This window comes from Salmo salar, chromosome 10 (genome assembly GCF_965601325.2).
Source record: "Salmo salar chromosome 10, fSalSal1, whole genome shotgun sequence".
Lineage (NCBI taxonomy): Eukaryota > Metazoa > Chordata > Actinopteri > Salmoniformes > Salmonidae > Salmo > Salmo salar.
In genome coordinates, this window is record NC_138300.1 from 63,416,968 (window position 1) to 63,432,836 (window position 15,869).

At 41.8% G+C, this 15,869-nt stretch overlaps 1 protein-coding gene across 5 annotated transcripts in view; it reads left to right on the top strand.

Annotated features, from left to right (window-relative positions):
• The window catches only part of LOC106560735 (La ribonucleoprotein 1, translational regulator), a 116,609-nt gene that overhangs the window by 47,791 nt on the left and 52,949 nt on the right, over window positions 1-15,869 (top strand). For all 5 annotated transcript variants that reach the window (XM_014123920.3, XM_014123919.3, XM_014123921.3 and 2 more), the window contains 2 exons: window positions 2,242-2,376; window positions 13,818-13,955. In XM_014123920.3, coding sequence (XP_013979395.2) covers window positions 2,242-2,376; window positions 13,818-13,955 — 273 coding nt within the window. The remainder of the gene's footprint in view (window positions 1-2,241; window positions 2,377-13,817; window positions 13,956-15,869) is intronic.

Below are 15,869 nucleotides of genomic sequence, written 5' to 3' on the forward strand. Positions count from 1 at the left end.
TGGGATCATCCCACAACTGTCCCAGCCTGTTTGAAATTTCTCGCATAGAATAGGTCAACTTTTGTACATTGGGGGATAGCATATTGACATAGGCTAATGCATTTGCTGTTCGTTAGGCCTACTCATCTTGTTGGCTGACGAAAAGTAAATGTGGACAGTTCTTCCAATATCTCCAATATACCCCTCGGAATTGGATAAGGACGCATGCAGTTGCGTCCCCAAAGTGTCTGTCTTCAACGGTAGCCTGTGAGAAAAACCCGATCACGTGATGGAGAGCCATGTGCGTGAAAGGTGATTCGGAGCACTCGGGGTGAAGGGAACAACTGCCACTGGCCGCAAAATCATGGATTCTTTTAGGGTGCATTACGGCAACACAAAGGGGATGCCACCGGGAAATTCTTCGCATTATCAAGTGCTTGTTCAATTGTGAATGAGAGACTGATGAAGTGTGTACAGCCTGCACAAAAAACAAAGCAGAACTCCTGCTTTTCAGGCAACTTTTTTTAAATCATCATTAGTTGCATCATGCAGTATTACAATGTATTACAAATCAAAACATATAGGCCAACGTTTGTAGAACAACTGTTACATTAACTCTAAATGTAAGCATATAGGAGTACCTATTTCTTTAACCGCTCAACATAGAATACCCTTATGTGCGCACTCAATCAAATCATTTGGATAAAATCTATTTTATTCAGCTTTGTTCAATTGTATTCTTCATACTGTAAAATAATATCAAATAATGCCACAGAATTCTAAGAAAATCTTGTCTGCTAAATGAACTAGTATAGCCCACAGTCATATGGCATAGCCAGATCAGGACCTAACATAAGGAAAACAGAGTATGCTATTCTGCTGAAATAGACCACATTTTCTTCATATCATGTTTCTTTAGACCTGTCTAAAAATAAATGATAGATTTATTGTGAAGGTGTAGGCTATATTACATGGATTTATTAGACTTTTTTAAATGTAGATGTTCCAAAGGTCTGCATCAGTGGCTTGTAGACTATGTGTGGGAGCCAGGAGATGCTAAGTGTTTGTCAATTAACGGTCAATTACCGTGAGACCGACAGTTATTTGCCTGACAATCACCGGCTGACACAGTTTTGTGACCGCCACAGCCCTAGTAGGGACTACTACACTGAGCCTAACCCACACTCCTTTGAAACTTCAATGCACAGCGAGAGAATGAGTACGAGGCCATGCAGGCAGGGAGATGTGTTGGCAGCAATAAGGGGTTGAAATTCCACCAGCCTCCCAGCAAGTGTTTTTTGACCTTCAGAATGAGACTTCCCATGCCTTTTTCTAGCTCACTCTTTCTCTCGCTCTCCTTCTCTTGCTCTCTCGCTCTCTTTTTTCTGTCGCGCTTTCTTTCAGCCTCTTTCTTTCTCCCTTTTCTCTCTTTCGCTCCCTTTCTATCACTCTTTCTGGCTCTTTCGCTCTTTTTCCCTCGGCTCTCTTCTCTCGCTTTCTCTTTTCTCGCTCTTTTTGCTCTTGCCATCTCACATTCTCGATCACTTTAACTTTCTGGCTCTCGCTTCCACTCTCTTTCGCTATTTCTCTCTTGCTCTCTCGCTCTCTCTCGCTGTCTCGCTCTCTCTCGCTGTCTCGCTCTCTCTCGCTGTCTCGCTCTCTCTGCTAAGCATTCAAAATGTGACATACTTTTGGGTGTCGGGTAAAATGTATGGAGTAAAAAGTACGTAATTTTCTTTAGGAACGTAGTGAAGTAAAAGTAGTCAGAAATATAGTAACGTGCAGATATCCCAAAAAACGACTTTAGTAAAAATACTTGAAAATACAACTTAAGTGCTTTAAACCTATGCACACACTCCACTAACAGACCACTGACACAGCCTGCTGGCCAGCATGGGGAACTACATATTAGGCTGAATAGCTTTTTGGGGTGGGTTTATATATCAACCAAGTAAAACGTGAGGTATTCCTTTGGATGTTTTTTCTCACCTCTCAATAGGATTAGAATTCCCTTTCACAATCCCAGCCGTGAAACCTTTTAAACTTAATTGGTCTAGCACGATAAGTTACAGTGCAGCTTGTTCAGTGCTGCTCTGTCCATTCCCCTTAAACACAACTAGTTTCATACTATCCCTGCCAGCCTGCCTGCATTTCACTGCAGACAGGGACTCTTGGACAACAAAGAAACACCACAACAAAATAACTACATTGTGACAGACAGGCGCCTCCCTAACAGTGGTGTTTTTGTGTGTGTGTTTGTAGGAAACAAGCATAAGTGGGTGCCACTTATGATCGAGGTGAAGTCTGAGGGGCCCAGAGAGCGCTCAGCCTCAAGGAACAACACCCGTCAGAACGAGGTGCCCAGGATGCCCCCCAACAGGAAGAACGACCTCAGAGGTGAGTGACATCTCTCATCGCCAACCTGACCTCTTATGGCAGCCTATGCCCTATATAGTGCACTACTTTTGACCTGTGCCCATAGGGGATTTACAGGTAGCTGCCAAAATAAAGGAAACACCAACATAGTGTCTTACTAGGGTGTTGGCCACCACAAGCCGCCCGAACAGCTTCAATGCGCCTTGGCATAGATTCTACAAGTTTCTCTAACTATATTTGAGGGATGGGATGCCATTTTTCCATGAGAAATTCTATAAATGGGTTTTTGTTGATGGTGGTGGAAACCGCCGTCTCAGGTGCCGCTCCAGAATCTCCCTTAAGTGTTCAATTTGGCTGAGATCTGTTGAATGACACACACACACACCAGGGTTTCTGTAAGAAAAATGTTGCACCGGAAAGATTTTAATTTCCCGTAACACATTAGGGATTCCACCCACGGTGCTCAGAATCACATTTTAGATTATTTGATTTAATCTTAACAGAAAAGTAATAAAGTTGTAATAAAATAAAGTAGAATGTTTCCTATACCAACATAACAGGTTTTATTGAAAAGTAAAACATTGCCCGTGGTCTTCGTCCCTGGAATAAATCATTAATGAATATCATTAAAAACATTTGTCCTAGAAGAACAAATCGCCTACGCAGTGTTAGGTTCTAATGGTCAGAGTAAAAACTCTACGGACATTATGAAAGCTTAACCAAGTTTATTCTTCCCAGAGGATCAATACAGCTGCATTAGACAAAAACATTATCACACAAGCACTGATATTTAACCGCTCCTCCTAGGCTGAGTCTCCTCCTACTCATCTGTACAAACGTAAACTCAGCAAAAAAATAAACGTCCCTTTTTCAGGACCCTGTCATTCAAAGATAATTCGTAAAAATCCAAATAACTTCACAGATCTTCATTATAAAGGTTTTAAACACCGTTTCCCATGCTTGTTCAATGAACCATAAACAATTAATGAACATGCACCTGTGGAACGGTCGTAAAGACACTAAAAGCTTAGACGGTGGGCAATTAAGGTCACAGTTATGAAAACTTAGGACGCTAAAGAGGTTTTTCTACTGACTCTGAAAAACACCAAAAGAAAGATGCCCAGGGTCCCTGCTCATCTGTGTGAATGTGCCTTAGGCATGCTGCAAGGAGGCATGAGGACTGCAGATGTGGCCAGGGCAATAAATTGCAATGTGCGTACTGTGAGACGCCTAAGACAATGCTACAGGGAGACGGGACGGACAGCTGATCGTCCTCGCAGTGGCAGACCACGTCTAACAACACCTGCACAGGATCGGTACATCCGAACATCACACCTGCGGGACAGGTTCAGGATGGCAACAACAACTGCCCGAGATACACCAGGAATGCACAATCCCTCCATCAGTGCTGACACTGTCCGCAATAGGCTGAGAGAGGCTGGACTGAGGGCTTGTAGGCCTGTTGTAAGGCAGGTCCTCACCAGGCATCACCGGCAACAACGTCGCCTATGGGCACAAACCCACCGTCGCTGGACCAGACAGGGTTGGTAAAAAGTGCTCTTCACTGACGAGTAGCGGTTTTGTCTCACCAGGGGTGATGGTCAGATTCGAGTTTATCGTTGAAGGAATGAGCGTTACACTGAGGCCTGTACTCTGGAGCGAGATTGATTCGGAGGTGGAGGGTCCATCATGGTCTGGGGCGATGTGTCACAGCATCATCGGACTGAGCTTGTTGTCATTGCTGGCAATCTCAACATTGTGCGTTACAGGGAAGACATCCTCATGTGCTGCCCTTCCTGCAGGCTCATCCTGACATGACCCTCCAGCAGGACAATGCCACCAGCCATACTGCTCGTTCTGCGTGTGATTTCCTGCAGGACAGGAATGTCAGTGTTCTGCCATGGCCAGCGAAGAGACCGGATCTCAGACCAATTGAGCACATCTGGGACCTGTTGGATCGGAGGGTGAGGGCTTGGGCCATTCCCCCCAGAAATGTCCAGGAACTTGCAGGTGCCTTGGTGGAAGAGTAGGGCAAAATCTCACAGCAAGAACTGGCAAATCTGGTGTAGTCCATGAGGAGGAGATGCACTGCAATACTTAACCTGTTTGGGCTAGGGGGCAGGATTGAGAATTTTGGAAAAAATATGTGCCCATTTTTAACTGCCTCCTACACCAACTCAGAAGCTAGAATATGCATATTATTGTTCAGGTTTGGATAGAAAACACCCTAAAGTTTCTAAAACTGTTTGAATGGTGTCTGTGAGTATAACAGAACTCCTATGGCAGGCAAAAACCTGACAAGGTTTCATGCAGGAAGTGGCCTGTCTGACAAGGAGTCGTGCGTCTTGCATCTGTTTATTGAAAAGTAAGGATCTTAGCTGTAACGTGACAATTCCCAGGGCTCCAATAGGCTCTCAGGACGCGGGAAAATCATGAAGGTTGACGAGGCAGCCTCAGGCTGAAACAGATTATCATCTTATTCAAGTGTCCCATTAGGTGACAATGGAGTGAGGCGCGTGCGCGATTAGCCCCCGTGGAGTATTTTAATTCGGCTGTTTAGTTTATTGCAGATTCCCGGTCGGCATATTATCGCTTTTCTATGAGATAAATGGCATAAAAATTGGTTTTAAACAGCGGTTGACATGCTTCGAAGTACGGTAATGGAATATTTAGAAATTCTTTGTCACGCCATGCGCTATGCTCGTGACCGTGGATTACCATTCTGATAGTGTCTAGAACTCACGAACAAAACGTCGCTGTTTGGATATAATGATGGATTATTTGGGACCAAACCTACATTTGTTATTGAAGAAGAAGTCCTGGGACTGCATTCTGACGAAGAACAAGAAAGGTAAGAACATTTTTCTTATAGGAAATGTGATTTTGGTGAAGGCTGAACTGCGTGGGTGTCTAAATAACTAGCCCTGTGATGCCGGGCTATGTACTTAGAATATTGCAAAATGTGCTTCATCCGAAAAGCAATTTTAAAATCGGACATATCGAGTGCATAGAGGAGTAATGTATCTATAATTCTTAAAATAATTGTTATGCTTTTTGTGAACGTTTATCGTGAGTAATTTAGCAAACTGTTAGTAAATTCCCCGGAAGTTTGCGGGGGGTATGCTAGTTCTGAACGTCACATGCTAATGTAAAAAGCAAAACTCTTATTTCTCCCTTAACCTGTGACCTGACCTGATCTCGACCCCCCCCCCCCCCCCCCCCCAAATCACTAATCCATGCCTCTCCCCGCTTATCGATGCCTGCCACGTGATCGCTTTCCCCTACACTCAGTACATTCCAACCTTAATTGCCCCCGCCATATACTTTCCCCCTACAGATAGCCATTAACTTCTGAAGTAGACCCTCTAAACCTAAGCACTCCCTCAGTGACATGAATAACTACATTTCATATTCTCAGAACCCAGCAGCAGTAATAAAATACACCGTCTAAATATAATATAATTTGCGGACCCACCTGTCCTATAGGCTATTTGTATTAACATTTAAATTAATAAATAACCAAACACAGCTGTTTTCAAATTGAATCTAGGGCTTTCTAATTTCATTTAGCCTAGGCATGAACATTTTAATTTGGCCTAATAAGTAACAGAACAAGGCTGTCTACGAACACCAGGGCCGGCCTGCCCCGCTCCCCATTCCCGCTGCGATTCAGCACCATATGAGTGGAAAGAGGCCACTCTAGGGGCCCACAAAATTAAGAAAGTGTGCAACAACAGTTTTAAAATCAAGTTCAATATGTAAATAAACTCAATTAGTTGTGGCTGGTTCGTTGAGAGGAAGCTTATTTTCCAATGCTCCTGTGAAGAGGCCCACGCCATGCATTTATGAAAGAACTTGTTTTCAAAGCTGAAATGATATCTCAATCTTTTTACAGTTCTACTGGATGATGTTAATGTCATTTGACCTTTCGTGGGCTCATGACTCGTGTCGGTTGTGATATACATGCCTTATTGATAACAACTGTTTCCAATCATGACTCGTGTCGGTTGTGATATACATGGCTTATTGATAACACCTGTTTCCAATCCTGACTCGTGTCGGTTGTGATATACATGGCTTATTGATAACACCTGTTTCCAATCCTGACTCGTGTCGGTTGTGATATACAGTGGGGGAAAAAAGTATTTGATCCCCTGCTGATTTTGTACGTTTGCCCACTGATAAAGAAAGAATCAATCTATAATTTTAATGGTAGGTTTATTTGAACAGTGAGAGACAGAATAACAACAAAAATATCCAGAAAAACGCAATGCAAAAATGTTATAAATTGATTTGCATTTTAATGAGGGAAATAAGTATTTGATCCCCTCTCAATCAGAAAGATTTCTGGCTCCCAGGTGTCTTTTATACAGGTAACGAGCTGAGATTAGGAGCACACTCTTAAAGGGAGTGCTCCTAACCGCAGCTTGTTACCTGTAAAAAAGACACCTGTCCACAGAAGCAATCAATCAATCAGATTCCAAACTCTCCACCATGGCCAAGACCAAAGAGCTCTCCAAGGATGTCAGGGACAAGATTGTAGACCTACACAAGGCTGGAATGGGCTACAAGACCATCGCCAATCAGCTTGGTGAGAAGGTGACAACATTTGGTGCGATTATTCGCAAATGGAAGAAACACAGAACTGTCAATATACCTCGGCCTGGGGCTCCATGCAAGATCTCACGTCGTGGGGTTGCAATGATCATGAGAACGGTGAGGAATCAGCCCAGAACTACACGGGAGAATCTTGTCAATGATCTCAAGGCAGCTGGGACCATAGTCACCAAGAAAACAATTGGTAACACACTACGCCGTGAAGGACTGAAATCCTGCAGCGCCCGCAAGGTCCCCCTGCTCAAGAATACATATACATGCCCGTCTGAAGTTTGCCAATGAACATCTGAATGATTCAGAGGACAACTGGGTGAAAGTGTTGTGGTCAGATGAGACCAAAATGGAGCTCTTTGGCATCAACTCAACTCGCCGTGTTTGGAGGAGGAGGAATGCTGCCTATGACACCAAGAGCACCATCTCCACCGTCAAACATGGAGGTGGAAACATTATGCTTTGGGGGTGTTTTTCTGCTAAGGGGACAGGACAACTTCACCGCATCAAAGGGACGATGGACGGGGCCATGTACCGTCAAATCTTGGGTGAGAACATCCTTCCCTCAGCCAGGGCATTGAAAATATGTTGATCTTGCTTAGGGTGGCAGAAGAACCGCTAGGACCAGGCCTGACTAACACATCATTTACCTCTAATTTACTTGTGTTTGCAACACACCTTAGCCTGCTCAAAGTGAGCTGCTGTTGATTGGAAGTCAAAACTGTCCAACTCCTTGGAGCAGCTTGCAATGCGTGTCAGCCTCGTTACTTTGTCATCAAGAAGGCACGGTCTTTGCTCTGTTTTGTAGAAAGAAGCCCCTTTTGGCGGGCACACTGGAAATTGGGATAATCACACTATCTTTGCTAATTTTGCCCAGTCGGTACACTTAGCTGAAGTCCCTTATCTCATGTCTTTTGCGTGAGTAAAATAGAAACGCACACACCCGACACTAATTTCGAAGCATCTTGAGGATTTGTTAGCCTGTGAAGTATATTTTCATTTGAAGTTGGAGAACATTGACTGGTATTTCTATCAATGAATTCTATCAATAAAAAGCATTATTTTGCTATGGATTTTTTCCCCCTCCCGGACAATTTGGATCGTTTTTGTTTTTTTTCGGGGGTTTTTTATCGACCAACAGATACACCCTGCCACACACACACACACACACCCTTTAAACCCCCTATGCTCCTTTGAGACCCCTCGTTTAAAGTTGCTGAGTTCTCTTCTAGCCATGGTAGCCTAAATAATGGGCAACTGGACAATGCGTAATTAACTTGAACCCCACCTGTGTGGAAGCACCTGCTTTCAATATACTTTGTATCCCTCATTTACTCATGTGTATCCTTTATTTTGGCAGTTACCTGTACATAAACGTTATGTCATATAATGAGATGTTTTTGAATAATAAACATTCTAAATGTGCTTTATAAGTAACTGTAGTGCATGACCCTAGGTGGTGGTGGCAACACATATATCAACGTTTTTTTTTTATGTGTCTTAGTCTATTCTGTTTTGTTCAACCAAAAGATGGAATATAGTGGGCACTTTGAATACAATGTTGTTTGACATGAAAAAGTCATGGAGGGGTTATTGTGACAGTTTAGGACCCAAAGTGTTGGTCAGTGTTTTCCCAGTGGACCCTAATTAGATGTTACATGAAATGTTATTTTATTGTAGCTTCGATGTAGCTCAAATATTCATTCCTATTCCTCTCTGATTTTAGAATATACTGTTGCACAAACATGCTGATCTAGCCAACACCAGAGGTGTATACTATAAAACGGGATCAATGAGTTAGCCAGCTAACTTTGATAAACAACCAGAAATAACCACATTTTCTGCTTCTTTCGAATGCTACATTTAGATATGTGATTTTGGGTGTTGAGTGAGCTAGATCATTCCTGTTTTCAAGCTTATCTTTCAAAAAAACGAAGTTATGCAATAATATTTAGGGAAGTGAGCTGGCTAGCTGGCATTGATCCTGCTTTATAGTATATCCCTCTGCACTGGTATTGGGCTGTATTATCTACAGTGCCTTCAGAAAGTAGTTGTACTCCTTGACTTATTCCACATATTGTTGTGTTACAGCCTGAATTCAAAATGGATTAAATTGCTTTTTTTTCCTCGCCAATCTACACACAATACCCCATAATAACAAAGGGATAACATGTTTTGGGAATTTTTGTATTTTAGTGACTTTTTATAGCATATTTATATAAGTATTCACACCCTGAGTGTTAGAATCCCCTTTGGTAGTGATTACAGCTGTGAGGTGTTCTGGGTAAGTCTAAGAGCTTTCCACACCTGGATTGTACAATATTTGTCCATTCTTTTCAAAATTCTTCAAGCTCTGTCAAATTGGTTGGTGATCATTGCTCGACAACCATTTTCAGATCATGCCATAGATTTTCAAACAGATTTATGTCAAAACTGTAACTCGGCCACTCAAACATTCACTGTCTTCTTGGTAAGCAACTCCAGTGTAGATTTGGCCTTGTGTTTTAGGTTATTTTCCTGCTGAAAGGTGAATTAATCTCCCAGTGTCTGGTGGAAATCAGACTGAACCAGGTTTTCCTCTAGGATTTTGCCTGTGCTAAGCTCCATTTAGTTTTTTTAGCATCCTGAAAAACTCCTTAATGATTACAAGCATATCCACAACATTATGCAGCCGCCACTATGTTTCAAATGTGGAGAGTGGAACACCGTAATGGGTTGGATTTGCCCCAAACATTACTTTAGTTCCTTGTTGCAAACAAAATGCATGTTTTTGTTACGTACAGGCTTCCTTTTCACTATATCAATCAGGTTAGTATTGTGGCGTAACATCAAAGTTGTTGATCCATCCATTCTCTTATCACAGCCATTAAACTAACTGTTTTAAAGTCACTATTGGCCTCATGTTGAAATCCCTGAGTGGTTTCCTTCTTCTCTGGCGACTGAGTTAGGATGCCTGTGTCTTTAGTGACTGGATGTATTTATACACCATCAAAGTGTAATTAATAACTTCACCATGCTCAAAGGGATATTCAATGTCTGCTTTGTCTTGTTTTACCCATCTACCAATAGATGCCCTTCTTGGCGAGGCATTGGAAAACCTCCCTGGTCTTTGTGGTTGAATCTGTGTTTGAAATTCACTGCTGTGTGGGGTACAGAGATGAGGTAGTCATTAACAAATCATGTTAAACACTATTGCACACAGTGAGTCCATGCAACTTATTATGTGACTTGTTAGGAAAGTATTTATTCCTGAACTTATTTTGGCTTGCCATAACAAAGGTGTTGAATACTTATTGACTCAAGACATTTCAGCTTTTCATTTTTTATTAATTTGTAAAAAATTCTTAATATATTTATACTTTGCCATTATGGGGTATTGTGTGTAGGCCAGTGATGACAACATCTCAATTTAATGCATTTACGTTCAGGCTGTAACACAACAAAATATGGAAAAAGTCAAGGGGTGTGAATATTTTCTGAAGGCACAGTAGCTCCGTTCGCTCTGACGAAGTACATTTAGCTAGCTGGTAGAGGTCGACCGATTATGATTTTTAAACACCGGTACTGATTATTGGAGGACCAAAAAAGCTGATGCCGATTAATCAGCCAATATTTAAATTTTTTTATTTTGAATAATGACAATTACAACAATACTGAATGAACACTTATTTTAACTTAATATAATACATAAATACTATCAATTTAGCCTCAAATAAATAATGAAACTAATGAAAGTAAAAGTGCAATATGTGCCATGTAAAAAGCTAACGTTTAAGTTCCTTGTTCAGAACATGAGAACATATGAAAGCTGGTGGTTCCTTTTAACATGAGTCTTCAATATTCCCAGGTAAGAAGTTTTAGGTTGTAGTTATTATAGGAATTATAGGACTATTTCTCTCTATACGATTTGTATTTCATATACCTTTGACTATTGGATGTTCTTATAGGCACTTTAGTATTGCCAGTGTAACAGTATAGCTTCCGTCCCTCTCCTCGCTCCTACCTGGGCTCGAACCAGGAACACATTGACAACAGCCACCCTCGAAGCAGCAGTTACCCATGTAGAGGAAGGGAAACAACTACTCCAAGTCTCAGAGCGAGTGACGTTTGAAACGCTATTAACGCGCACCCGGCTAACTAGCTAGCCATTTTACATCGGTTACACCAGCCCCATCTTGGGAGTTGATAGGCTTGAAGTCATAAACAGTGCAATGCATTGCGAAGGGCTGCTGGCAAATGCACAAAAGTGCTGTTTGAATGAACGCTTACGAGCCTGCTGCTGCCTATCACCGCTCAGTCAGACTGCTATATCAAATCATAGGCTTAATTATAACATAATAACACACAGAAATACAAGCCTTAGGTCATTAATATGGTCGAATCCGGAAACTATCATCTCGAAAACAAAACGTTTTTCCTGTCAATGCAATACGGAACCGTTCCATATTTTATCTAACGGGTGGTATCCCTAAGTCTAAATATTCCTGTTACATTGAACAGCCTTCAATGTTATGTCATAATTACGTACAATTCTGGCAAATTAGTTCGCAACTAGCCAGGCGGCCCAAACTGTTGCATATACCCTGACTGCGTGCAATGAACGCAAAATGACACAATTTCACCTGGTTAATATTGCCTGCTAACCTGGATTTCTTTTAGCTAAATATGCAGGTTTAAAAATATGTACTTGTGTATTGATTTTAAGAAAGGCATTGATGTTTATGGTTGGAGCAACGTGTACCTAAGCGCGATTATATGCAACGCAGGACAGGCTAGATAAACTAGTAATATCATCAACCATGTGTAGTTAACTAGTGATTATGATTGATTGTTTTTTATAAGATAAGTTTAATGCTAGCTAGCAACTTACCTTGGCTTCTTACTGCATTCGCGTAACAGGCAGGCTCCTCGTGGAGTGCAATGTAAAGCGGGTGGTTGGAGTAGTTAACCGTAAGGTTGCAAGATTGATTCCCCGAGCTGACAAGGTAAAAATCTGTCGTTCTGCCCCTGAACAAGGCAGTTAACCCACCGTTCCTAGGCCGTCATTGAAAATAAGAATGTGTTCTTAACTAACTTGCCTAGTTAAATAAAGGTCTAAAAAAAAATGGCCAAATCGGCGTCCAAAAATACTGATTTTCGATTTGTTATGAAAACTTGAAATCGGCCCTAATTAATTGGCCATTCCGATTAATCGGTCGACCTCTACTAGCTAGAGATTTAGCATTAGCGGGTAACAATTTATATTAGCCACAACTTGCTAAGGGAAGACAAACTAGCTGTTATTTGAAGAAGCAAAGTGGAAAGCAGTATTGTCGTCACCTACATCTGCAGCATTGACCATGCAGACTGTCACTGCGAGTGAACAGCAAAAACTGCTCTCCTTGTAGCCGTAAAATAACGCAATGTGTTCTGACCATATGACAGGTTGACATTTTGACATGGTTATTGCTATGCCATAACGTGTTATGACTCTGGGTGTCAAGTAAAGTGTTACCAAGGGGGGACACTATATAAAAACGGACATGAGGCGGAGTGGCGTAACACCTTTAACAAATCAAACTTTGAAATACCGTAAAAGTAAAAGCCCAAACTGGTCCATGTATCAATACATGGACTTAGGCTTTATAAATGGGTACCTCAACTAATTTGCTTATTTGAGTGTGTTTTAATATGTACACTACATTACCAAAAATATGTGGACACCTGCTCGTCAAACATCTTATCCCAAAATAATGGGCATTAATATGGAGTTTGTCCCGCCTTTTCTGCAAAACAGCCTCCACTCTTCTGGGAAGGCTTTCCACTAGATGTTGGAACATTGCTGCGGGGACATGTTTCCCATTCAGCCACGAGCGTGCATGAGGTTGAGCACTTATGTTGGTTGATTAGGCCTGGCTCGCAGTCGGCGTTCCAATTCATCCTAAAGATGTTCGATGGGGTTGAGGTCAGGGCTCTGTGCAGGCCAGTCAAGTTCTTCCACACCTATCTCAACAAACCATTTCTGTATGGACCTCGCCTTGTGCACGGGGACATTGTCATACTGAAACAGGAAAGGGCCTTCCTCAAACTGTTGCCAAAAATTTGGAAGCACAGAATTGTCTCGTATGTAATTGTATTCTATAGTGTTAAGTTTTCTAAGGGGCCTAGCCCGAACTATGAAAAACAGCCACATACCATTATTTCTTCTCTACCAAACTTTACAGTTGGCACTATGCATTCAGGCAGGTAGCTTTCCCAGATACGTCCTTCAGACTAACAGATGGTGAAGCGTGATTCACCACTCCAGAGAACTAATTTCCACCGATCCAGAGTCCAATGGTGGTGAGCTTTACACAACTCCAGCCGACACTTGGCATTGCGCATGATGATCTTAGGTTTGTGTGCGGCTGCTCAGCCATGGAAACCCATTTCATGAAGCTTCTGACGAACAGTTATTGTGCTGACATTGCTTCCAGAGGCAGTTTGGAACTCTGCAGTGAGTGTTGCAACTGAGGACAGAAGATTTTTACGTGCTTCAGCACTCGGTAGTCCCGTTCTGTGAGTTTGTGTGGCCTACCACTTTGCTGCTGAGCCGTTGTTGCTCCTAGATGTTACCACTTCACAATAACAGCACTAACATTTGACTGGGTCAGCTCTAGCAGGTCAGAAATTTGACAAACTGACTTGTTGGAAAGGTGGCATCCTATGTTAGTGCCATGTTGAAAGGCACTGAGCTCTTCAGTAAGGCCATTCTAATGCCAATGATTGTCTATGGAGATTGCATGGCTTTGTATTGATTTTTATACACCTTTTAGCAATGGGTGTGGCTGAAATAGCCGAAATCACATATACTTTTGTATATTTTATGTTCTCAGACTGGTACAGAGGGAAGTACGAGCGTGAATGGAGTGACGACCACGATGAGGTGTCCAGCGTGAGGAGCGAGGGTGCTCCCTTCCGTGCCGGGTTCCGGGGTCATGGCAGGGGCCGGGGACGAGGCAGAGGCTCTAGAGGTAAGCAAAAAAATGATTGTATCTCCCCCAAAAATGCAATACAATTTAAATGGTCAAAGTCATATCATATTGTAACTATACTGAACAAAATTATAAATGCAACATGCAACAATTGTAAAGATTTTACTGAGTTGCAGTTCTTTAAAACTCCATTTGAGGTTTCCAATTTAGTGCTTTATTTTAACAAACCTACATCTTCGCTGGTGTAGCACTATAGGTCCGAAGTATTTTTTTAAATATTTTCACAGCGGCAACTATGAGCGTAATATTTGGTGGTGGCACGAAAGGGCTGGGTTTTGATTAATAACTCAATTGTTGGTGTGACAAGGGCCACTCACTGGCCAATCAAGGCTTTCCATGGCTTAGTACTGCATGCAGTTATCTTAACTGTAGGTTATTGACAATCTTTGCGTTTTCATAAACTCCAATCTGAATTGGGGCGCAGAGTTCTCGTCCTAGTCGATTGTGGATTGATACTACAGTTTATTAAATGGCATGGGCTACAGTAAAGAATAATAGCAACAGTAAAATAAAAAAAAATAAAAAGTGTTTGCTTAAAATGTTCATCACAGGAGAGCTGTAGCTCCGCCCACTGGTGATGTGCAGTCTAGAAGTAACTAGAGAAAGTACACAAGCCAAGTGATCCAGCCTATCTCCTGTGATTACCTTTCAGTTAGCATTCTTTGTTTAGCCAGGCCAGTGTGCGTCCTTCAGAAATCACACACTCTTGGTTGACACAATTGTCAAGCCATACAGTGTGCTGTGCCGTTCCTGCTCTGTGAATCAACATCATTAAACTACCTCAACTGGAATTCTATCTGTCTGCCATCTGGGCCCTTTCAAGCAACCTTCTATTTAACTAGGCAAGTCAGTTAACCTCTCTAGGGGGTGTGGGACGCTAGCGTCCCACCTGGCCAACATCCAGTGAAATTGCAGAGCTCCAAATTCAAAAACCTAAATACTCATTATAAAAATTAATGAAACATACAAATGTTATACATCGGTTTAAAGATGAACTTCTTGTTAATCCAACCACGGTGTCAGATTTCAAAAAGGCTTTACGGCGAAAACAAACCATGCAATTATCTGAGAACAGCGCCCAACAGACAAATCATTACAAACAGTTAGTAGCCAAGGAGAGGAATAACAAAAGTCAGAAATGGCGATAAAATTAATGACTTACCTTTGATCTTCATATGGTTGCACTCCGAAGACTCCATGTTACACAATAAATGTTCGTTTTGTTCGATAATGTCCCTCTTTTGTTGGTGCGTTTTGTTCAGTAATCCAATGGAACAAAGCGTGTTCACAACAGACAGACAAAAATCTAAAAAGTACCATAAGAAACATGTCAAACGATGTTTATAATCAATCCTCAGGTTGTTTTTGTCATAAATAATCAATCATTTCAACCGGACAATAGCTTTGTCAATAGAAAAGGAAAAACAAGAAAGGCACGCTCCCGGTCACGTGCTGGACTCATGTCTGAAACTTCCACTGTCCTCTCATTGAAAGTGCTGTTTCTCCCTCATTTTTCAGTAAAAGAGTAAAAGTCTGAAACAATGCCTAAAGACTGGCCACATGCTGTGGAAGCCATAGAGATCGTGAACTGGGTCATAAGTCTTTATATGGTGGATAGGCTTTCAATGGAAAAACAGCCATTTCAAAATAAAAGCATTTCCTGGATGGATTTTCGCCTGCCATATCAGTTCTGTTATACTCACAGACATAATTTTAACAGTTTTGGACACTTTAGAGTGTTTTCTATCCAATTCTACCAATTATGTGCATATCCTAGCTTCTGGACCTGAGTTAGCCGGCAGTTTACTTTGGGCACGCTTTTCATCCAAAATTCCGAAAGCTGCCCCCTACCCTAGTGAAGTCAAGAACAAATTCTTATTTACAATGACAGCC